Source organism: Crocuta crocuta, unplaced genomic scaffold, assembly GCF_008692635.1.
Source record: "Crocuta crocuta isolate KB4526 unplaced genomic scaffold, BGI_CrCroc_1.0 scaffold271, whole genome shotgun sequence".
Classification (NCBI taxonomy): domain Eukaryota; kingdom Metazoa; phylum Chordata; class Mammalia; order Carnivora; family Hyaenidae; genus Crocuta; species Crocuta crocuta.
The window spans coordinates 2,465,763-2,490,282 of NW_027527824.1; the positions used below are offsets into that span (position 1 = coordinate 2,465,763).

Below are 24,520 nucleotides of genomic sequence, written 5' to 3' on the forward strand. Positions count from 1 at the left end.
CCCGCCAGAATTCATGAGTATTAGATGAGGTCATGAGGGTGGGAACCCCATGATGGGATTAGTGTCCTTATAAGAGGAGGAAGAGAGACCAGAGCTCTCTGTCTCTCCACCATGTGAGGACATGGTGAGAAGACTGTCTGCAAGTCAGGAAGAGGGGCCTCACTAGGGAACCAGATTGGCTAGCACCCTGAGTTGGACCTGCCAGCTTCCAGAACAATGAGAAATAAAGCCCTGTTATTTAAGCCACCAATCTACGGTACTTTGTTATGGCAGCCCGAGCCGACTAAAACACCAACCACATCAAGGAGTCTGGAGTAATTGGGTAATGTGGAGCCGCTGGAGTGTTTCAAGGAGGGAGTGATTAGCTGCGCTGTGGAGAATGAGTTAACGGAGTGGCCTCTGGTAAGATAAGGCTGTTGTTGAAACCCAGGCAAGGGTACTAAAAGTGAGAGGTGAGTGAACAGAATGGTAATAAAATCAATAATCCTTGGAAAGATTCCATCAGGACACAGTACTAAGAAAAGAGACGATGATACATGTTTTAAACAACATAGAAATATCCTCAGTAATATTCCTAGCAAATTATTTTCTGGCCCCTCAACCAAATCGCTTGTGTATTAGAAGCCTCACCAATTCCAGCTCTTCCTAGGAGAGAGCTTTCTGATAATGAACCAAAGGCACAGACCTTGTACCATTTATTCCTTTGCTCACTTCTTTTTTTTTTTTAATGTTGTTAATGTCTTATTTATTTCTGAGACAGAGAGAGAGAGACAGCGTGAGCAGGGGAGGGAAGAGAGAGAGGGGGAGATACAGAATCTGAAACAGGCTCCAGGCTCTGAGCTGGCTGTCAGCATAGAGCCCGACACGGGGCTCAAACCCATGAACCGTGAGATCATGACCTGAGCCGAAGTTGGACGCTTAACTGACTGAGCCACCCAGGCACAGTGTCCTTCAAAGCACAAAAGTTTTTAATTTTCATGAGCCCCAATTTGTCTATACCCTTCCTTTGCCCACTTCTGTTACCTCTTAGGCGTATCTCTTCTGACACACATGGGCAACTTAGGTGCCCCTCTGATAGAGTCCCACAGCTCTGGTTATGCTGTGTTTACCTGCCTGGCAGTCCCATGAGCCTGTAAATTCTTTGCAGGCATGCATGGGGTCATGTCTACAATTGCATCTCTCATCCTTTGCAGAGTGCCTAGGACATGGCAAAATGGATTTATAAATGAATTTTTAGTTAATTTTTTAAAATACATAGAATATAAAATTTACCATCTTAACCATTTTTAAATGTACCGTTCAGTGGTATTAAGTATATTCATACTGCTGTGCAACCATCCACCTGCAAAATTCATTTTTCATCTTGCAAAACTGAAATTGTATTCCTACGAAATAAGTCCCCATTTCCCCCTCCCCCTCCAGCTCCCTGTAACCATCATCCTACTCTCTTTTTTTATGTTTATTTATTTATTTTGAGGGGGGAGGGGAAGAGAGAGAGATAGAAAGAATCCCAAGCAGGCTCCGTGCTCAGCGCAGAGCCCAACATGTGTGCAAGATCATGACCAAGCCAAAATGAAGAGTCAGATGCTCAATTGACTGAGCCACCCAGGCACCCCCATCATCCTACTTTATCTCTATGAATCTGACTACTCCAGGTACTTCACACAGTCATATCATATTTGTATTTTTGTGACTGACTTATTTCACTCAGCATAATGTCAAGGTTCATCCTTGTTGCACATGTGTCAGAATTTCCTTCCTCTTAAAACTGAATATTCTATTGTATATGTATACCACGTTTTGTTTATCCATTCACCTGTCCATGGACACTCAGGTTGCTTCTACCTTTTGGCTACTGTGAATAAGCATGTATCATATTTCTCCAAGATCCTACTTTCCATTCTTTTATGTACATACCCAGAAGCAGAACTGCTGGATCATATGGCCATTTCTATTTTTAATTTTTTGAGGAATCATCATACCGTCTTCCACAGTAGCTATATTCTACATTCCCACCAACAGTTAACAAGGGTTCCAATTTTTCCACATTCTTACCAACATTTATTTTCCTTTTTTTAATCATAAACACCCTAGTGGATGTGAGGTAGTACCACACTGTGGTTTTGATTTGCATTTCCTTAATGATTAGTGGTGTTGAGCATCGTTTCATGTGCTTACTGGCCATCTGTATGTCTTGTTTGGGGAAACGTCTGTTCAAGCCCTTTGCCCAATTCAAACTGGGCTTTTATTTTTGTTATGGAGTTTTAAGAGTTCTCTGTCTATTCTGGGTATCAGTCCCTTACCAGATAATGTGATTTGCAAATATTTTCTCCCATTTTGTAGGTTGCCCTTCACCCTGATTGTGTCCTTCAAAGCACAAAAATTTTTAATTTTCATGAGCTCCAATTTGTCTATATTCTCTTTTGTCACCTGTGCCTTTGGTGTCTTATCTAAGAAATCATTGCAAGATCTAATGTTGTAAAGCTTTTTCCTTGCGTTTTTTTCCTAAGAGTCGTAAAGTACTAGCCCTTACATTTAGGTCTTTGAGTTACGTCTATTTTGAGTTAATTTTTGTATATGGCATTAGGTAAGTGTCCAAGCTCATTCTAAAGTGAAAGATTTTTTAAAAGATCAAGAGAACTCCTTCCTAAAATATAGCTTTGCTGTTAGGAACCCAAAACACTGAATAATCTATTTTTATAGGGTGGAAAGCTCTTGAGTATATGTGTATACATGTGAAGTCATGTAAATGGAATGAATATTGACCTCATAACAAAAACCAAAGCTAGAATCCCAGCTGTGATACTTAGTAGCTATGAGACATAGGTCAAATTCATGGTCTTTCTGAGCCTCGGTTTCTTTATCTATGAAAGATGAGAAATGATTTGGCAGAGAACAAAAATCTATAGCTTTGGCAGCTAAAAGTGGTGAACTTTGTAGGAAACAAACTGGATTGCCCATGCATTGTTGGTGAGACTGTACAGACATTTTAGAAATTTTTGAGTTTCTTGGGGCGCCTGGGTGGCTCAGTCGGTTAAGTGTCCGACTTTGGCTCACGGTTCATGGGTTCGAGCCCCGCGTCGGGCTCTGTGTGCTGACAGCTAGCTCAGAGCCTGGAGCCTGCCTCGGATTCTGTGTTGCCCTCTCTCTCTGCCCCTTCCCTGCTCATGCTCTGTCTGTCTCTGTCTCTCAAAAATAGATAAACATTAAAAAAAATTTTTTTTGAAGAAATGTTTGAATGTCGAATATAAACCTACCATGTGATCCAGCTGTCCTACTCTTAGGTATTTACCCAAGAGAAATGAAAGCATATGTCCACAAAGACTTCTACATGCATGTCTGTAACATATTATTCATAATAGCAAAACACTATAAATAGCCCAAATGCCTACCAATAATAGGAGAGACACAACATTCATTATCATTATGATAGGATAACACTCAGCAGTAAAAGAACAAACTACTGATACACATATCAACATGGATGAGCCCCAAAAAACATTATGTTAAGAAACTAGACACCAAAGATAACATCCCATTTATTTGAAAATTTTAAGGTCTATTTATATATTTTGAGGGAGAGGGTGAGAGAGGAAAAAGAGAGAGAGAGAGAGAGAGAGAGAGAGAGAGAAAGTGAGCATGAGTCAGAGAAGGGCAGAGAGAGGGAGAGAAGATCCCAAGCAGGGTCTATGCTGTCAGCACAGAGCCCCATGCTGGGCTCGATCTCACGAACCATGGGTTCATGACTTGAGCCAAAACCAAGAGTCAGATGATTAACTGACAGAGCCACCCAGGTGCCCCATTTATATGAAAATTTTAGAAAACTTGCTGGGGCAACTTGCTGGTTCAGTCAGTAGAGCATGCAACTCTTAATCTCAGGGTTGTAATATCAAGCCCCATATTGGGTGTAGAGATTATTTAAAAATAAATCCTTTTAAAAAACAAATTTACAAAATGCAAAACTGGAGAGACAGAAAGATCAGTGGTTATATAGCGCTGAAGGAAATGACTACAAACAGACACAATAGAACTTTTGGAGGTGATGAATTGTAGCAATTGTTGTACAACTGTATACATTTACTAGGAATCAATAAGACTGTACATTTAGCAATAGGTGAATTATATGGTATTTAAGTTGCACCTCAAGAAGGCTGCAGCAGAAAAGGTTACGCCCTAGTTCACAGCAGTACTATTGTAACAAAAACCAGAAACAACATAAATGCCCATGAACAACAGAATGGATAAGTTGGATATATTCATATGATGGGATACTATAAAGTGATGAGAATTAAAGAACTACAATTTCACGTACCTTGGGGGAATCTCACAAACATAATGTTGAGTAAAAGACACATAATACTACATAATATATAATTCCATTTATGTGATGTTTAAAAACAGGCAAAACAGATATTTGAAATATGTAGAAATCAAGATAGTAGTGGGGCGCCTGGGTGGCTCAGTCAGTTAAGCATCTGACTCCTGATCTTGGATCAGGTCGTGATCTCAGGGTCATGGGTTCAAGCCCCATGTTGGGCTCAGAGCAAGGCACGAAGCCTACTTAAATAAACAAACAAACAAATCAAGACAGTGGTCATTCTTTGGGTGAACGGAGATAATGAGCTGTTAATGATGTTTCTTTTTTTAATTTTAATTTTATTATTTGCAGCTTTACTGAGGTATCACTGACAAATAATACTGTTTCTTGGAATGTGTGCTCACTATATAGGGGTGTGCACGTTCTTTTAAAGTTTATCATGCTGTACACTGTTTGTGCACTGTTTTATAAGTATGTTATACTTCAATAAAAAGTTTACTTTAAAAGTGGCACTTAATTTGAAAAAGTCCACTGGTGATCTCTGAGAAGTGTGTGGGCAGGTGCACCTCTGTGTGTCTGTGTGTGTGTGTACGTGTGTGTGTGTGTGTGTAGGGATGATGAGACGACGGGTCAGGCAAAGATCTGAGGAACTGCTCCAGGATAAGGAAACAAGCAGCCCGCAGGCCCCACGGGAATGGGCTTGGCATGCTGAGAGAAGGGAAAGAAGGCTGTGTGTATGGCTGGCGCGGAGTGAATGAGACGAATGTGAGATCATTCCTTTATTCATTCAGCAAATACGTTAAGAGTTGTGCCAGAGGCTGAGAAGTCTGAGGACAGCCAATTGTTTGGAAAGTGAAGCAGAGAAAGGAAGGAGGAGGGAAAAGCCACTGTAGAAGAAAGTCCTGAGGGTTCCTTTCAATTTATACACACACACACACACACACACACACACACACACACACACAAGAAGAAAGAAAAATTGAAGATGAGGGAAACAGATTAGAAACAAGGTCCTGGAAAAAACAGTAGAAGGCAGAATAATGAGGACAGGTGAGAGGGATCATTCTGGGAAGGCTATGGGAAAGCCAGAANCACAGTAGAAGAAAGAAAAATTGAAGATGAGGGAAACAGATTAGAAACAAGGTCCTGGAAAAAACAGTAGAAGGCAGAATAATGAGGACAGGTGAGAGGGATCATTCTGGGAAGGCTATGGGAAAGCCAGAAGTAAAACAGTCATAAAGACAGACATTTTGAGATGGAGAGAAGCAAAATTAACACATTCTCCCATCTTTCCATTGAAATTTGAGGAATGGTCACATGTGGGAGTACATTTAGGGCCTGGAGAGTTATTTATGAAAAAGAGATCTTGGGGCGCCTGGGTGGCTCAGTTGTTTAAGCATCCGGCTTCAGCTCAGGTCATGATCTCACGGTTCGTGGGTTCGAGCCCCGCATTGGGCTCTGTGCTGACAGCCAGCTAAGAGCCTGGAGCCTGCTTCAGATTCTGTGTCTCCCTCTATCTCTGACCCTCCCCTGCTCAAGCTGTCTCTCTCTCTCTCTCTCTCCTAGAAATAAATAAAACATTGAAAAATTTTTGAAAAAAAAATTTTTTTAAATAAAAATAAAAAAAGAGATCTTAAAAGCTTTTTTCCCTTAAAATATAACTTAATAAAGAAACTGGGTCCTCTGATGTGCTCCTGACACTGTTCTCGGTTCTCTGCCAAGCTGAGCTGTCTGTAGCCTTCACCATGGGGCAGCCCAGGGAATTCCGAAGTGTAAGGAATTCCAGGCCTCCAGGAGGCTCCCCCGAGCTGTCCCAGGGCTGTCACACCATAGACAGAGAGCTCCACATGAGGCATACCGCCCACAGAGCAAGCTGCTAGCCAATATGTGACAGGGTCTTTAAAATTCACAGAGAAAATATGCAAAGTAGGTTGTCCTCTACTTGGCCACTGTCAATTCTGACACAGAAATAAAGCATAAACATGTCAAGACGGATGAAGGCAAATACTTTGAGGAGCTACTACACTCTAGATTGTTTCATGCTATACCTTTACCATTTATTGGATATTGTAGGCCTGAGATAATACCATTTTTGCATTGGGGCGCCTGGGTGGCTCAGTCGGTTAAGCGTCTGACTTCGGCTCAGGTCATGATCTCACGGTTCGTGGGTTCGAGCCCCGTGCCAGGCTCTGTACTGACAGCTCAGAGCCTGGAGACTGTTTCGGATTCTGTGTCTCCCTCTCTCTCTGACCCTCCCCTGTTCACGTGCTCTCTCTCTCTCTCTCAAAAATAAATTTAAAAAAATTTTTTTTAAATACTATTTTTGCATTATGTGGAGATGAGGGAGGACATTTTGAAAACTGAGAAGAATTATGCTTCATTGTCCAATTGTCCAGGGCTGACTGTCTACAGTTTTTTGGCATTAGAAGACAGTAGTACATTGATATTATGAATCAGTATGGATCATCAATTTTTTTCTTTTTGAAATTTGGAGGAAAGGTCACCTCTTCCACCAGTAAAGACCACAGAAAATCCCATAGAGATATGATAGGTAGAAGAAACAGGTCAGATCACAAAAATGACATAAAGATATGCATTTTGCCTGAGAAATATACTACTATGAAGATCACTGGTTCAGGTCCTCAACTCTCTGGATCACTAGATTATAATGTGGTACATAGTTTATCTAACAAAGGATTTATTTCTTTAAATGTGTCGATGCCTGATGACAATTTCATTCTCTTGAAGGTTTTGAAATGAATGAGTGCCAGATGACTAGGTGATTACTTTGAAACTATGTATTATCTTTCAACAGGTAAGCAAACTAATGTTCCTGAGTTTGCAGATGTCCTTGAGAGACTTATCATTGGTTAAGAATGATATTTCCGGGGTGCCTGGGTGGCTCAGTCGGTTAAGTGTCCGACTTCTGCTCGCTCAGGTCATGATCTCACAGTTTGTGGGATCGAGCCCCGCATCGGGCTCTGTGTTGACAGCTAGCTCAGAGCCTGGAGCCTGCTTCAGATTCTGTGTGTGTCTCTCTCTCTGACCCTCCCCTGCTCATGCTGTCTCTCTCTCTCTCTCTCAGAAATAAGTAAAACATTAAAAATTAAAAAAAAAAAAGAATGATATTTCCATGTTTTGCTGATTGGGCTTTGCCCATAAGAGACCAGTAATACATTTGGATCAACTACATTCATCATGGTGGAATGTACCTTCTGCAAACAAACTTAAAAGTAGTTTACATCCACAAAAGATATTCCTATCATGGCGTGGTGAAGAAAGTACGAGTCCTGAGCAAGAAACTGTGTCAGCTCTGCTACCGATACTAGAACCAGCGGACACTGCCAGTATAAGCAGTTTGGGTCTGTCTACAGAATACACAAAGATATTGTTTTCCTATTTGACTAAACTTTTGCATTTTTAACGATGAAAAATCTTTCACCTATAGTTGCCAAACTTTCACATGAGTCTCTCGACAGCTTCCTTGACAGAATTAGAAAAGATTCAAAACACAGGAAGGAGAAATGCAGACTACACAGAGATATTTTGAGCAAGCACTTAGAGAAACAGAATACTATCTCTGCATCATAGTAACAACCCAATTACGGTTTTCTTCCGAATCTCTTACATTGTAAGAGCCTTCCTGATTTGAACTCTACAACTTGAAGCTGAGTTCCACACAAAAATTATCAATTGCTTGTTTCCACGGCTTCTTTCACTAATAGATCAACCCACTGGCAGTGGTACTGCTCGGCATCTTACTGATTTTTTAAAAATGTTTATTTACTTTTAAGAGAGAGAGAGTGAGCAGGGGAGGGGCAGACAGAGAGGGAGACAGAGGATTGGAAGCAAGCTCCGTGCTAACAACAGAGAACCCCATGAGGGGGCTGAACTCATAAACCCATGAACCTTGAGATCATGACCTGAGCCAAAGTCAGACGCTTAACTGACTGAGCCACCTGGGAGCCCCCGGCTCAGCATTTTAGATCCATTATCCAGAAGTTACCATCCAGAAGTCAGATACCCACTTCTTTTACTATCCAAAAGCATAAGACCTCAAAAACTATCATATAGATTTCATGGTTATTATTTTTTAAGTTTATTTATTTTGAGAGAGAGAGAGAGAGAGAGAGAGCACAAGCAGGGGAGGGACAGAGAGAAAGGAGAGACAGAATCTCAAGCAGGATCCACACTGTCAGTGTGGAGTCCGACGTGGGGCTCTAATTCACAAATCTGCGAGACCATGACCTGAGCTAAAACCAAGAGTCAGGCACTTAACCGACCGAGCCACCCAGGCGCCCCATATTTCATGCTTATTATTAACCATTAAGAGTATGCCTTGGAGTCCTAATCCTGAAATAATTCCTACTTTAGATGTGTTCACAATATTGAACAATGGGACGGGAGAAATCTTTCACATTTGATGAAACAACTACAAGGAGAGTCATGAGTCATGTTAATATGAGTGTCCATAAAGCACTGCAAATATGAAGGAACAAAATGGGCTTGCAGGGACTTTTGTGGTTATGCTACCACGTTGTACGCTTCTAAACAACCTACAAACAGAAGACTTGGTGATGTTTCTGAGAAGAAAGGAGAACCTGAGTTCACTTCTGGCTCAGAGAAAATGAAAGTACAGGATCATTTGAAATGGTCACTGAGGAAGCAACTACAGATTCAACAACACAACAGAACTCTGATGTTGCCACAACAGAAGCCGACTGGTTTCCTCTTGATGTGTGCTTTGAAATTCCTGTTTAGCTCTGAATGAAATGAGAAAGGGTATAGGAAATCTGCTACACACAACTTTTGCAGAAAAGAAAGCCTTTAAAAAACAGACAAAAACCTCCATTCTGGTAGAAAACTAGGTCTACATGTCCTTAGCTTTTCATTCATTCTAGGAAGGAGCATTAACACTGGATATTCACACAGAAGCCACTTTTTCAAGTTTGCTTTACCATCTTAGGTCGGTATGGAAGTCTCATTTTCTGCAAATAATGCAGTATTTAGAGATGGCATCTTACCAGAATGGAATAGACGGTCCCCTTCCTCAACTCATTTGCAATAATTTGACAATATTTGTTAGTCACACTTGGTATCTTTTTTCTTTCTTAAAGCTAGCTTCATAGTGCCATTCATCATCCTGTTGGTACAGTATAATTTATACCTAAATGATGTAAAGGGTTTTGTGGTATAGTTTGGGAAACATTTAATAGAGTTTGGAATCTTGATCATTATAGCACATCCTAATGCAACAAAGAGCTGCTTCAAAAAAATTTTTCTTACTCCTAAGTTCTTTTTTTCTTGTTCTTTTTTTTTTTAAAGAGCTTTTTAGCCATCAACACTGTATTTTTAAATCTTGAATCAATCTGCATTTCATTTTATAAGTCTAAGGACAAACTTTATAGGCTTCATGATGATTGTTAACATTTATAAGCAGTCACTATGAATATTGTAATGGTGATTTTATGTAACAGTTTATCAAACATAAATCTTGTTTAATTTTATATTTAACAAAATACATAACAAAAGTTATGCTTTGGGGGATAATGGAAAGATTTAACTCTTCCTATGAAATGACTTCTTGGTATTTAGAGTAGAAAGAGTTTGGAATAAACAATAAATAAAACAATAACTATCTAGTATTGAGAAATTTGATGAGGCATGAAGAATTCCTGTGGATTTCTAGAAATTATGTATATCAGTTGAAACTTCTGGAAGGTGTACAAATCAAAGTTATGGATCAGTTAGCCCTGTTTTATAAGGTCTTAACTCAGACTATAAAGATTCACTGACATCTCATGACAAGTTTTGGAAGACATTTTTTTAACCCATTAAGAATTCATTCAAAGTGCATCAAGCAGTCCTTTAAAGGGTGTTAACATGGTCCAATTTGCATTTTGTTTGTTTTGGTTTTTTCTTTTTTTTTTTTGTATCAGCATTATTGAAATATAATTAACATACCATACAATTCACCCAACAGTTTTTTGGTATATTCAGAGCTGTTTAACAACCACCACCATCACCATTTTTAGAACATTTTCATCATCCCAAAACAACCACCCTTTCCTTACCCTTTACCTGTCATGCCCCAATTCCCTCTATCTCTCCCAGCTCTACTTTCTGCCTCTACAGAGTTGCCTATTCTGACATTTCATATAAGCAGATGCATACAACATGTGGTCTTTTGTGACAGGCTTCTTTGACTTAGCATGATGTTTTCAAGGTTCATCCATGTTGTAGCATGAATCAGTACTTCATTCCTTCCTATTGCTGACTAAAGGTGCATCTTTTAACTCTTAACAGTGTTTTTCTAATTCAATATTTAAAATATAGGGTTTGCTGGGGCACTTGGCTGGTTCATTTGGTTAAGTGACCAGCTCTTGGTTTCAGCTCAGGTCATGATCTCACAGTTTGTGGAATCGACCTCCGAGTTGGGCTCCACAATGACAGCATAGATCTTTCTTGGGATTCTTTCTATCTCACTCTCTCTGCTCCTCCCCAACACCCTCTTTCAAAATAAATGAACAAACTGAGGTTCCTGGGTCGCTCAGTCAGTTGAGTGTCCGACTTACACTCAGGTCATAATTTCACAGTTTGGGAGTTCGAGCCCCACATCAGGCTCTGTGCTGACAGCTTAGAGCCTGGAGCCTGCTTCAGATTCTGTGTCTTCCTCTCTGCCCCTACCCTGCTCATGCTATGTCTCTCTCTTTCTCAAACAAACATTTAAATTAAAAAAAAGAATAAATGAACAAACTTAAAAAAATATATATAGGATTTGTTACTTGCCAGTGAAGATTCAGTAAAGATTTTTTATTGCCTTTTTTAAGTTTATTTATTTATTTAGAGAGGGAGCATTGGGGAGGGGCAGAGAGATTGTACACACACGTGCACCCACAGCAGGGGAGGGGCAGGGAGAGAGGGAGGGAAAGACTCCAAAGCAGGCTCCATGCTCTGCACAGGGCCTGAGGCAGGCAGGGGCATGACCTAAGCTGAAGTCAGACACTCAACTGACTGTGCCATCCAGGCACCTCTTGATTTCTTTTTTTAAAATAGGCAGTCAGGCACACCTGGCTGGCTCAGTTGGTGGAACATTTGACTCTTGGTCTTGGGATTGTGAGTTCAAGCACCAAGTTGGGTGTAGAGACTACTTAAAAACAAAATCTTTTTAAAAATGCAATCAGGGGAGTCTGAGTGGCTCAGTCAGTTAAGCGTCTGGCTCTTGGTTTTGGTTTAGGTCATGATCTCATGGTTTTGTGAGTTCGATCCCCATACTGGGCTCCATGCTGACAGGGCTGAGTCTGCTTGAGATTTTCTGTCTCCCTCTCTCTCTGCCCATCCCTCACTTGCGCGCTCTCTCAAAAATAAATAAACTTTGAAGAAATTAAAAGTTAAAATTTAAAACCTTGCAATCAATAAAATACCTAGGAATAAATCTAACCAAAGAAGTGAAAAATCTATACACTGAAAACTATAGAAAGTTTCTGAAATAAATTGAAGAAACCAAAAAATGGAAAAATATTCCATTCTCCTGGATAGCAAGAATATTGTTAAAATGTCAATACTACCCAAAGCAATCTACATATTCAATGCAATCCCTATCAAAATAACACCAGCATTCTTCATAGAGCTAGAACAAGCAATACTAAAATTTGTATGGAATCACAAAAGACCCCGAATAGCCAAAGCAATCTTGGGAAAGAAAACCAAAGCTGGAGGCATCACACTCCCAGACTTTAAAACATATTACAAAGCTGTAATCATGAAGACAGTATGGTACTGACACAAAAACAGACACTCAGATCCATGGAACAGAATAGAGAACCCAGAAATGGACCCACAAATGTATGGCCAACTCACCTTTGACAAAGCAGGAAAAAATATCCCATGGAATACAGGCAGTCTCTTCAGGAAATGGTGCTGGGAAAACTGGACAGCCACAAGCAGAAAAATGAACCCGGACCAACCACTTTCTTACACCATACACAAAAATAAACTCAAAACAGATGAAAGACCTAAATGTAAAACAGGAAGCCATCAAAATCCTCGAGGAGAAAGCAGACAAAAACCTCTTAGACCCTGCCCACAGCAATTTCTTTCTCAAAACGTCTCTGGAGGCAAGGGAAGCAAAAGCAAAAATGAACTATTGGGACCTCATCAAAATAAAAAGCTTCTGCACAGTGAAGGAAACAATCACTAAAACTAAAAGGCAATCGATGGAATGGGAGGAGATATTTGCAAACAACATGTTAGACAAAAGGTTAGTATCCAAAATCTATAATGAACTTATCAAATTCAACACCCAAAAAACAAATAATCCAGTAAAGAAATGGGTAAAAGACATGAATAGACACTTCTCCAAAGAACAGACACTTCTCCAGATGGCCAACCAACACATGAAAAAATGCTCAACGTCACTCATCATCAGGCAAATACAAATCAAAACCACAATGAAATATCACCTCACACCTGTCAGAATGGCTAATATTAACAACTCAGGCAACAACAGATGCTGTTGAGGATGCAGAGAAAGAGGCTCTCTTTTGCACTGCTGGTGGGAATGCAAACTGGTGCAGCCACTCTAGAAAACAGTATGGAGGTTCCTCAAAAAACTAAAACTAGATCTACCCTACAACCCAGCAATTGCACTACTAGGTATCTATCCAGGGGATACAGGTGAGCTGTTTCAAAGGGACAAATGCACCCCAGTGTTTATAGCAGTGCTACCAACAATAGCCAAAATATAGAAATAGTCCAAATGTCCATCGACGGATGAATGGATAAAGAAGATGTGGTATATATATACAATGGAGTAATACTCGGCAATCAAAAAGAATGAAATCTTGCCATTTGCAACTACATGAATGGAACTAGAGGGTATTGTGCTAAGCAAAATTAGAGAAGATAAATATATGATTTCACTTATATGAAGAATTTAAGATACAAAACAGATGAACATAAGGGAAGAAAAATAATAGAAAAACAGACAGGGGGACATAAGAGACTCTTAAATACAGAGAACAAAAGAGGGTTACTGGAGGGATTATGGGAGGGGAGATGGGCTAAATGGGTGAGGGGCATTAAGGAATCTACTCCTGAAATCACTGTTGCACTATATGCTAACTAATTTGGATGTAAATTAAAAAATAAATTTTAAAAAATAAAAATTACTAAACTTCTAAAAACTGCAATCAGATAATTTTGTGTTTATTGGGGGGTTTTAACATAGCCACCTACTCAATATTTTTTTTTACAAATAGTTTATTGTCAAATTGGTTTCCATATAACACCCAGTGCTCATCCCCACAAGTGCACCTACTCAATATTTTTAAATTACCAGAGATATCTGAAATGTTTAATAGTTTCTCATGTTGGTTTAATTATCTGATGTTTTCAATTTTCTTTGGCATTCTTTTGTCTTTTTTATTTTAAGTATTTCAAACAGTTTGTATTTAAAGTGTTAAAGTTTCAAGGCGCCTATGTGGCTGAGTCAGTTAAGCATCTGACTTCAGCTCAGGTCATGATCTCACTGCCCATGAGTTCGAGCCCCGCTTCGGGCTCTGTGCTGTCAGCTCAGAGCCTGGAGCCTGCTTCAGATTCTCTGTCTCCTTCTCTCTCTGCCCCTCCCCCACTCACATTCTGTCTCTCTGTGTCTCTCAAAAAATGAATAAACGTAAAAAAAAATTTTTTTTATAAAAAAAACAAAATGTTAAATTTTCAAAACTGTAAATATGGTGGATTGTTTTCCGGTATGATATCAACATTGTAAACTTTGTCAATTTCATTATTTGCACATACATTTACAAATGAACTGCGGTATATATGTATTTAATGAAACAAATGTGAAATAAGCTTTTAAAATGCACTTACCTGTATCCAACATTGTCTAAGGACATCTTATGACTTGGACAAGCTGCTTACTAAAAATCCACAGATACAGTGTCAGTAGCATTGCTCTAATTTGCTTGGCTCCGTCCAAAATAAAAGATAATTTGGGGCCGGGAGGGCTTGTTTAGTCTTGTTTTCAAACTCTTGTGTTAAGAGAATTTAACAGGATTTCTTCTTAAGAAATCCATGCTGGGTGCTGGTACTCTCTCCTTTCTTTTTTAAATGTTCACACATCGTCTTTTTAACAGCCCTTAAATCTTGCCAGGTATGAACAAACATCTCATGGCTATATAGTCTTTGGTCAATTCTTCCCTGTTTTGGCAATCAGGGTGATGCTTTCATTTTGAGGCCATTGGTTCCATCCTGTTCTTTCTGTCTCCTCAAGTTCAGCAGTTTCACCACCAGTCAAAGAGCAATCTGGGAATCATTTCATTACAGCAAGACACAGAATACTGTGCAAAAGCTAGACCGGCTAGTGGATGGGAGACTCCACGGTGCCAGAAACAATTCTCCAGCTTGACTTCTCAGTTTCCACTTAGCTTCGGCTCCTGCCAGGACCACGTGCTCAGTGTTTTTCTTTCCTGCTATAATTATCCAGTCCCATTCCAGTTATTTTCAGCTGACATTTCTTGCTTGTGGACAATTCAGAAAACAAACACATGGAGGCTGATAAACCAGGATTACATCACAGCTCGCCGCTTCCCAGCTGTGTGATGTTACGCAGGTGATGTAACTTCTTTGAGACTCTTTCCTCGTCTGTAAAACCGAGGTTATTATCAGCCTCGCAGGATTACGTGACACTGCATGTGAACACAGTAATTGCAGCCGCCAAATGTTCGTCTACTTTGATCCTCCCATTTACACTTGACCTCCCATTTACACTTACACCTCCCATTTGATACGTTTTCAACAGCAGCCCAAACAGCATGCACACAGTCTACTATATGCAGGCCCTTGGCGTGTTGTGATACTAAATATACAGGAAATAGCTTCCTGCTCTCGAAAAGTTTACAATCTAGTCAGGAAGACGGCTTCCTCTACTTCGATTAATCCTTTCAATGGTCCTGGGAGGCCAGCAAGCACAAAAACATAGAAAGAAAGGGAGACGCCAAGGGCGACCAGAGTCCTATCTCACTCTACTCCCCAAACGTTATATTGGTCCCAGCCGCAGGGCACAGTTACTGTTTTTTTGCGCGTCTATCACCCCAACAAGACTTCAGCTGCCTGAGGACAACCCAGGTTCAGCTCATCTAAGTCACTTTCTCATCGCCAGGCTGGGCGCGCAGCAGGCCGGGGCCCTGTTCGGCCTTCTCACCCGCGAACCCGGGTGTAAGTGGGGGAGGGAACGTCACGCTCTGTGCCAGCGTCACGCTCTGTGCCTCCGTACCGCCCAGGCGGGAAGTCCCCAGGATCCCCCGGGCCAGGCCAGGGGGCCGCGGGCGTAGTCCGGAAGCCCAGCCGCGCCCCGTGGCCGTTGGCGGTTACNCCCTGCCGCTGCACCTCGGATTGGCTCCTTCCTCCCGCAGCGCGACGGCTTTAACCAGTTGCGAGGCCCCGCGGGAGCCTCCGGAGGCCGAAGTTCTGGGGACTGGCCGGTGAAAAGAGGGAGAACGCTCTCACCCGAGGTTGTGGGGCGTTGTTAGAAAGAGCCCTGGCGGGGTACAGAGGGGGCAGAGGCGTGTGTCACCCTGGGAAGCTTCTGCTTCTTTCCGGGCGTCCGCCTTGCCATTCTCACCAAGAGGCTGGCGGAACCGGGATGTGTGAGGCGGATAGAGAGAAAGTGATCCTTCGGGGATCCGCCTGCACGGACANCCCCCGCCCGCCCCAGCCCTGCGCCCGCTCAACCTGCGGCACTCCCGCTCCCCTGCCAGCGAGGACCCGCGCGCGCCCTTCTCTTTAATTTCTCTCCCCTTCTCCCAGCCTGTCTTCAATTTTTCCTCTCCGTTCTCTTTTTTCCTTTTCTCTCTGCTTTCACTCTTTTTCTCTCTCCCTTTTGTTCTTTACCTCTCACGTTCAGTTGGCTCAATAATTTAAGCCTCCACCCATCTACTCTCTCCCCTCGGCCAAGATGCCCAGGCCGGCTTTTGGGTGGGGGCCTTCGGCGCTACTGCGACGACCAGAACGACCTTCCATTCCCCAGGCTGAGAGAAGGTTTTGAGCAGGGCCCCTTCCCAGCCCCTCTAACTTCCTCACGGCTCGTGGTTGGGCCCTAGTGGATTCTCGGCAAGTCTCTGACCTATCATGACCCCCTTACAACACTCCCACTCACCAGAATCTGCTGACAGCTGGGAAGATGCTTCTTTATAGAGTGCCACTAAAGCAGAAATCTGGAAGACTCAATGTGTCTCCTAAGAGAGCAGACAGGAGAGGGGGGCTCCTGGGCTCAATTCCCCCCTCAGTGTGTACTTAATTAGCCCCCAGCTACCCTGGGTGAAATGGACCCTGTTCCTTACTCCTCCCCACCTTCACCCTTAAGGGCTGAGTGGGCTTGTGTGCCTTGGGCAGGTGGCCCTTTCCTTGCTGGGGTATGATCCTTTAAGGCATATTTCCTTTCTAAACTCCTCTTTCCCTCCCTCCACAGGACACATAGTATGTCTATTAGGTGTTTCGTCTCCCAGCCATTTTCTATGGAAAACCAAGGGGATCGGACCATGATAGCCACTGGCAGCTTTGAAGAATGGGATGCCTTTAGAGAAGCTTGATCTTGGAGGCCTCAGCGTGAGACCTTACAAAGCCAGGTAAAAATCCGCTCTAAGGGAAAGGTCTTCTACTGCCTACTAGCACTTTGGCCTGCGGGTGGGGATCAGTGGGACATTTGCAAAAATAACTACCACCACCCTAGTGAAGTTGCTCTTCAGAATTCACAAAGCACTTTCCTTTATCTCTGGTCTCCTTCTGTCCTTTAAGCTGACCTTGACAAGCCAGGTATGGTGGTCCCCATATTTACAAAGGAAGAAAATGAAGCCTAGATGGGACAGTGATTAGTCCTAGGTCATCCTGAGAGTCAGCAGCAGAGCTAGGACAAATTCCTGAGGCCTGAGTTTTATTTTCTCTTCTTAGTAGGGTCTTTAGCACAAGTGACCATAGCCCCCATGCTCAACCTCTGAAAGACCTGACAAACCCAAAGCAACATTCAAAATGGCAACTGAGCCTCTGTGCACTTGTCTTTGAGATGGACAGAGGCTGGGTCTTCTTCTCTGGCCTCACAACACTGCGACCCAACTCAAGGTCAAGATAGGATAGACTCACTTTTCATGTCTCTGATGCCCAGAGAAGGGGCATTCTTTGCCTGAACCTTCTCAGAACTGTCAAATTGGCATGGGTGTTAGACTTCCTTGTTAAAAGCCCAGCCTGTGCCAGGGGCTGAAAAAACAGTTCTGCCATTTGCATGCCAATCTTCCCTGAGCCTCATGTGGGCCAGGCTCCAGAGAAACTCCATTAAGACTAGGCCCCAGCCTATAGTAGATCCGGATGCAGTTGAGTGGTGAGTAGCCTCTGGATTGCCCTGTTGGTCCCAGCCATCTGGAGTGAGAAGCTCAAGAAGAAAAAGTTGTGAGCTGTTTGTTTCTATGGGTCTTTGTGTTCACAACTCACTCCAACCACATCCTCCCTCTGCTGGCCAGCATTTTCCTTATGGCCCCCGCCACATGGGCAGCCAGTCAGGCCACATGGGCAGCCAATCAGGCTGGGCTCAGAGCAGCTGCTCCTGGTGAAGTGAAGTGAGAAAAGTGATCTCTGGGAAGAGAGAAGGTCACCCTCCCCCACTGGGGTGCTGGGCTCACTTCCTCCCTGGGTAGCAGAGGCAGCAGAGAAGAGTGTTGTTCAACTCTGAGAACAAAGTAGAGCTTTCGGTTTCCTGTCTTTGTAGCTGTGACCTGCACCTCCCTATCCCTGCCCCCACTGTGGTGAAGATGTGGATCCCCTTTGTTGAAGAAGAGGAAACTGGCCAGAGAGCGAGACAGTTTTCCCTGCGCCACACAGTAGGCCAGGGGGAGACAGTCCAGTGTCTGTGTACCTACTTTCAGCCCTGAGAGTTGTCCAGGATCCTTTAAGGCCCAGCTAAATATTACCTCTCTCCTGATGGAGTTAGTTGTTCCCTCTCATTTTGAGAATATGACCTGCAAGCCCCAAATGCAGCTTGAATCACCTGTCCATCCCCTTTGCCGGACAGTAAGCCCCATCTAAGGTCGATATTAATAGTCTTCTGCATCTCAGTGAACCAGCACCCAGCAAAGCAGTCTTGTTGAAAGAATGACTCTAGAGAGCCCAAGTTGTGTGGAGCTGGGGAGGAGAATTCGACTGGGCTGCGAAGGGATTGAACTGGTCTTGTCCATTCCTTTTCTTCTAGACTCAGACAATTTCAGACCCATAGGAACCTCTCCTGCTTAAGAAATCCAGGGCATAAGCCTATGAGTTTGTGCCTTTCTCAGGCCTTGGTCTGACTGAACCCTTTTCCCCACCTCTGCCTGTCCTCCAGACAGATCTGCAGAAGCAGGCATGTGGGTATCGTCAGTGAAATCCCTGCACCCAGCAGACAAAAAGATGAGTCAGTGCCCATTTGTTAGCACTAAGATAGCCCTGATCCAGACTCTCCCTGTAGTTAGAGGGAGGGGGCTCTTCACAAAATGTGTTCTCAAGCAGGAATTGCTTCTCCAGCCCCTACTTGAGTACCTCCAGAGCTCACTCCTGTTTTCCTTCATGACGTTGCTCTGGTTCGTGCGTAGGGAGGTGGTGCCGTCAGGGAAGGTGGAGGTGGGGGAAGGAAGCAGGGAGGGACTGGGCATGCTGCTGCTAATGGGGCTTCTCTCTCCTTGGCTTAGATTCTGGCAGAGTTCCTCTATCTCGTCTTCTTGCTGACTGAAGGTGCCCCCTTCTCCATCTCCTGGGAGATAGCAGAAAATCAGCATTATGGTTGGGTTCAAGGCTACAGATGTACCCCCTACTGCTACTGTGAAGTTCCTGGGGGCTGGCACAGCTGCCTGCATTGCAGATCTCATCACCTTTCCTCTGGACACCGCTAAAGTCCGGCTGCAGGTGAGGGGATAAAGCCTGGGGTTCCCAATGTTGTCTAGTCTGCTCTGCCCCAAGAAGTAGACTCCTTAAGGGCCGGTGGGGTGATTGGGACTGTGTCAACTTTGAAGTGTAGGGATAGCAGGAGATGGGGAGGGCAACCTTCCTACCCCCATAACCACCCACCTTGGCCTTGCAGATCCAAGGAGAAAGGCAGGGGCTAGTGCAGGCCACAGCCGGTGCCCAGTACCGTGGCGTGCTGGGCACCATCCTGACCATGGTGCGCACCGAGGGCCCCTGTAGCCTCTACAACGGGCTGGTCGCCGGCCTGCAGCGCCAGATGAGCTTTGCCTCTGTCCGCATCGGCCTCTACGACTCCGTCAAGCAGTTCTACACCAAGGGTTCTGAGCGTGAGTGTGGAGCTGGGCCATGGGCCCCTTGACCTTTCCTCCTTAGTGATGAACAATCCAATCAAATCATCCTTAATTGATAATTTGCTGATAGCTCTTTTAGGCTCCAAGATCCCTAGGAGGATCAGAGGAACTGAGAACTAGAAGGGACCTTGATTCTCCTAATGTTCCTGAGCACCTGGGCTGTGCCAAGCTCTGTGTGGGGCATCATCCCATGACAGTCCCCACCACTACTCTGAGAGTAGGTGGTATCATCCCCATATTACAGATGAAGACTCAGCCTTGCTGGGTGGAAAGGACTTGGCCAAGGGCACACAATGGGGAGCCAGAAAACACACCCAGGACGTTTGCCTCCACGGCTAACACTCTTTCATTTTACCTCCTGGGCATGCTGTGCCCACCCTCCATTTTACACATGTGAAAACTGAAAACCCAGATCGAAAGGTTAACTTTTCCCGAGATAACATGGCAGGGAGAAATAGGTCTGGCATGAGAACCCAAGTCTTATGAATCCAAGGCCTTGGGAAGGCCACTTCTCACTGAGCCTTGGTTTTCACGTTTGTCAAATGGAAATGATGGTGATTTACCCCATTGAGCTAGGTCTCATTTTGTTCCACTCCTTGCTATGTCCCAGTGCCTAGCAAGTAGTAGACATGCATGGTGTTATTGTCTTTGATGCAAGTTTATAGAGCAAGAGCTTGTCTGGATCCTAGTCCCAAAAGGCAAGAGATTACAGTGATGAGGTGGTTTTAGTGAAGAGAGATGGGAAATTAGTACAATCCCAGCTGGGCACTGACCCCCATGGTTCTCCCACAGATGCCGGCATCGGGAGCCGCCTCCTGGCAGGCAGCACCACAGGGGCCTTGGCTGTGGCAGTGGCCCAGCCCACAGATGTAGTAAAGGTCAGATTCCAGGCTCAGGCCCGGGCTGGAGGTGGCCGGAGATACCAAAGCACTGTTGATGCCTACAAGACCATTGCCCGAGAGGAAGGGATCCGGGGACTCTGGAAAGGTGTGTACTAGGTGTTTCTTCTTCCCCATCTTCCTCCTCCCCTATTCTCTGATCTCACATTCTTTCTTCCTGTAGGGACCTCTCCCAATGTTGCTCGTAATGCCATTGTCAACTGCGCTGAGCTGGTGACCTACGATCTCATCAAGGATGCCCTCCTGAAAGCCAACCTCATGACAGGTGATTTAGTGTCAATGCTTCTGGGTCTTGGCCTTCCCCCAACGTAGGATCAGATGTGGGGGTCTGGTTGCCACATCCCTTCATCCTAGTTCCCCTTTCCTTTTGGAGTGAGTTTAGATGTACCATAGTGAAGCCAGCTGGAATGAAGCTCCCACTGCTCACTGAGGTACTGAGGCTAGACTCTAGGCAAAATGACTCTTAGGTCATCAGGAGAGGTCCCAGCTGGCATCTCTCTCTCTAAAACCATAAAACCCCTAAGCTACTTTGGTAATCTCCTCCCTTCTGGAATGATGACGTAAGGAGTCCTGACTGCCTCTCCTGCTCCTCCTTGGCAGATGACCTCCCTTGCCACTTCACTTCCGCCTTTGGGGCGGGCTTCTGCACCACTGTCATCGCCTCTCCCGTCGACGTGGTCAAGACGAGATATATGAACTCTGCCCTGGGCCAGTACAGCAGCGCTGGCCACTGTGCTCTTACCATGCTCCAGAAGGAGGGTCCCCGAGCCTTCTACAAAGGGTGAGGCTTTGATCCACCCCACCCAATCCCGAGCCTCCTAGCTACCCAAACCTACACACAGGTGGGAGAGAACCACCTGGAACTAATTAGCAACCAGGTGTCAAACTATTCTGATCCTGGTCTTACTATTTCACTGACGTTCTCTCATGCTCTTAACTACTTCTTCCCAGAATTGTCACTCCTACTTGATGGGTATTGAAATGGAGACTCACAGGGGCTTCTTGCTCATAGCCGCATAGCTATGGGGCTCTGCCCTGGGCCCTCACAACCTCCTTTGGGACAGAGCAACTGGGTTGGATTGGATACTATGGCCCGCTGGGGTGAGTGGGAGGTGAAGTGCCCTCAGGAGTCACCAAGGTGCTCCCTGTGACCTGTGTTTTCTGCTTTCTAGGTTCATGCCCTCCTTTCTCCGTTTGGGTTCCTGGAATGTGGTGATGTTTGTCACCTATGAGCAGCTCAAAAGGGCTCTCACGGCTGCCTGCACTTCCCGGGAAGCTCCCTTTTGAGTGTCTCCTGCTGCTGACCCAACCTCTGGCTCTGGCTCCAGCCAGGCCCTACTTCCCTTCCCTCTCTCCTCACCCCTTCCTTCCACTCCCTTTCCCACCACCTCCCTTTCCTGTCCCCATACTCTTACCCTCTCCTCCCTACCCCGTCTCCCCATTGCCTCCCTAGTAGTAGAGTCCTAGTAGAGTTGACCCAGTTGACCCTGTGTTGACACAGTTGGCGCCGGCCAGGATCCCAAACCCTCAATCCCTTGAAAAGCCAAGCCCAACTCTCTGTTCTGCCCCCAACCCCAGCCAGCATGTCCCCCATAAAACAGGTTCAACCTTGTGTCTCCTCCCTCTCTCATAGCTGTTACCAGAGATCCTGGTTCAGTCGGCCCTTTAGGCACCTGGTGGACAGGGGAGGAGCCACCTGACTTAGAAAGGGAGGTCTGACACCCCCCCCCCCTTCTGCTTCCAGCATCCAATCTGGGGCCCGTGGAGGTCATCAAGTCCATTTCTCTTTCCAGACCAGGCCTGGGGCTTAGGTGGCAAGTGAAGGAGCAGCTGGGAGTCACAGCTTCGCTGTCACCAGGCCACTTGAGCTGCCACTCACAGTGCCAGGTGCTCCAGTGCCTGTCTTCCTAAGCCTCCAGCTGGCCCCAAGCCTATTGATCTGCAAAATTAGTGTGCTCCTGTCTGCCCGACATCTCCTGTGTTCCTTGGAAGATTTAGAGGAACTTGGGAATTTCAGATGCTATGAACTTCCTTTATTCCATTCTACAAATCGAAACCTCTTCCCCAAAGTCCCAGACCTCGTGAGGACAAGTCAGGCTGCTTCTCATCCTCCACAGTCACACCCTTAGGCGGCAGTACTACCACACTGGATGGGACAGGGTGCAAGGCAAACAGGAGGCCTCAGCCTGAGGATACTTTCATTTGGAGACCCACCCTCTCCCTAGACTAGAGATACCAAGGAGTCAGTTCCAAGCCAGGGCTTAGGCTGCACAGGGTGTCAGCCTTCCCGTCCCTGTTCCTACCAGCTGTCCACAGAGGCAGGAAAGCAGATTCTACATCTGTTTCAAGGGGTAGGGGACTCTGTGAAGTCCCAGAATCCGGAAGCATCTTGTGCAGAAGCAGGCCCTTAGAATTAAGCCACCGAGGCTCATTGTATAGCTGTTAGAAGAAACTGAAGGCTGAAAGAGGTCATGCAGGCAAGGACACACAGGAAGTCAGCAACTCAGCTAGGACTAGGACTCAGGCTCCTCTCCCCCCCCCTGTGCCTCTTCACCCGGGGACCAGAGCTGGAGACCTTCGGAAAGTCTCTTAGGCAGCTGTGGAGCCAGGCGTAGAGAATGCGCCCTCCCTCTTCCCACAGCCTCAAGCGGTTGATACTATGGCTCCTTCCCATTGGTCAGATCTGGAGGCTCCGCCCTGCAGTGCTTTGGCAGGGGGGCGGCGTATTATTTTATTATTTGGCAGGGAGTCCTGGAGCAGGAAAGAGGGCCCAGGATTCCTCCCCTTACTTTGTAACATCTGACAAATTGAGCTGGGGTCTCCTAGTCCCCAAGAGGAATGGGGTTGGATGCCACAAGTTTAGCAAAGGTGAAGGTAGTAGGCAACCCAGTGGGCCTGTTCTCTGCTGAGCTGCAGGGAGTCAGCATAAATGGAGGACCGACCTGGTCACTGCACTTCATGCACCTTAATTCTCACACTAGTCCTATGAGGCTACTGTTTTATACCAGAGGAAGTGGCCGATTTGTTGCCCTCAGCATGTGTGTCAGCCGACTCATTCACCAGTCTTGTGTCCCAGATACTTGGAAACAAGGCCACCAGACTCCATCATGGTTCTGGGCATGATCCTGGGACAGTGAGGAGCTGGGGCGGGTGGCAGGAACCGTTGGACAATATATATCAGTAGCCCTCGGTAACTTAGTAACTGGTCCTCACAGCCTCTAAAAATGACAAGCCCTGCCTTGCCTGCCAGATGAAGTAGCACTAAAGATCACCAAGGTAATAGAAATTTCACAAAGATCTTCCATCAGGCCCAAGACCATGCTTCCTTCAGAGCCTTGCCATGAGAAGAGGTTACAGGCAGGCTTTCCCACTGGCCTAGAGGAGACCTGGGTGCTAGAATTTGCACCCACTTGCTCTCAGCACAGGGCAACTACCACCACTCTTCCACCCAGGCCTTGCCTCAGGGCAGAGTCCACTTCACTCCTCATCTGGTTTCCTGAAGGCCTGCAAGATCGGGGTTGCAATCTTTGCTATAAAAAACAGGCTCAGAGAGGCAGAGTGTATGCCCCCAAGGGCATACACCTGAGATATATCTGACTCTAAGGCCCACATGCCTTAAGGACTGCGCAGGTGCTTCCTAGAACCCTGGTCCAAATTACATGTCTCAGGGTTGGCTCCTGCCACGTTTTCCCTGATGGTTTCAAAATGGCTGACTGGTGCTACTCAGTCCCCATTTAAGAAACAACCTTAAGGGATGTCTGGGTGGCTCGGTCAGTTAATCGTCCAGTTCAGTCTCAGCTTAGGTCTTGATCTTAGGGTTGTGAATTCAAGCCCCATGTTCAAGAAAAAGAAAAAATGAGCTAAGAGTGCTGAATGGAGGAATCCAATATGGACAATATGGAGGTCTTTTCTAATACCTCTGAAGTCGTTCTACAAAAGTGGCTACCTACTCTCATAAGCTTAGACCTATC

The 24,520-nt window shown here is 45.0% G+C and overlaps 1 protein-coding gene, 1 long non-coding RNA gene and 2 pseudogenes across 2 annotated transcripts in view; 3 read left to right on the plus strand and 1 right to left on the minus strand.

The window, feature by feature from the left end:
* The window catches only part of LOC144241937 (uncharacterized), a 63,276-nt gene extending 48,098 nt beyond the window's left edge, over positions 1-15,178 (minus strand). Inside the window, exon 1 of the long non-coding RNA XR_013338251.1 lies at positions 14,189-15,178. This is a non-coding gene — a long non-coding RNA (uncharacterized LOC144241937). The remainder of the gene's footprint in view (positions 1-14,188) is intronic.
* Positions 6,064-8,083, plus strand: LOC144242669 (protein FAM91A1-like; annotated as a pseudogene).
* Positions 8,765-10,468, plus strand: LOC144242679 (protein FAM91A1 pseudogene; annotated as a pseudogene).
* Positions 15,179-15,717: 539 nt separating the features above from the next.
* Positions 15,718-22,161, plus strand: LOC144242972 (dicarboxylate carrier SLC25A8). Its single transcript, XM_077778020.1, has 8 exons — positions 15,718-15,831; positions 16,788-16,944; positions 19,027-19,240; positions 19,416-19,626; positions 20,443-20,637; positions 20,713-20,814; positions 21,150-21,330; positions 21,722-22,161. The coding sequence occupies exons 3-8, from the start codon at positions 19,115-19,117 to the stop codon at positions 21,834-21,836; spliced, it is 930 nt and encodes a 309-aa protein (XP_077634146.1). The 5' UTR covers positions 15,718-15,831; positions 16,788-16,944; positions 19,027-19,114; the 3' UTR covers positions 21,837-22,161.
* The last annotated feature ends 2,359 nt before the right edge of the window (positions 22,162-24,520 follow it).

Excerpts from the sequence above, each read along its gene's own strand:
- LOC144242972 (XM_077778020.1), top strand. The coding sequence starts at position 19,115 with ATGGTTGGGTTCAAGGCTACAGATGTACCCCCTACTGCTACTGTGAAG. Across the intron at positions 20,815-21,149 it reads GAAAGCCAACCTCATGACAG|ATGACCTCCCTTGCCACTTC; the intron begins GTGATTTAGTGT and ends CCTCCTTGGCAG. Across the intron at positions 21,331-21,721 it reads CCCCGAGCCTTCTACAAAGG|GTTCATGCCCTCCTTTCTCC; the intron begins GTGAGGCTTTGA and ends TCTGCTTTCTAG.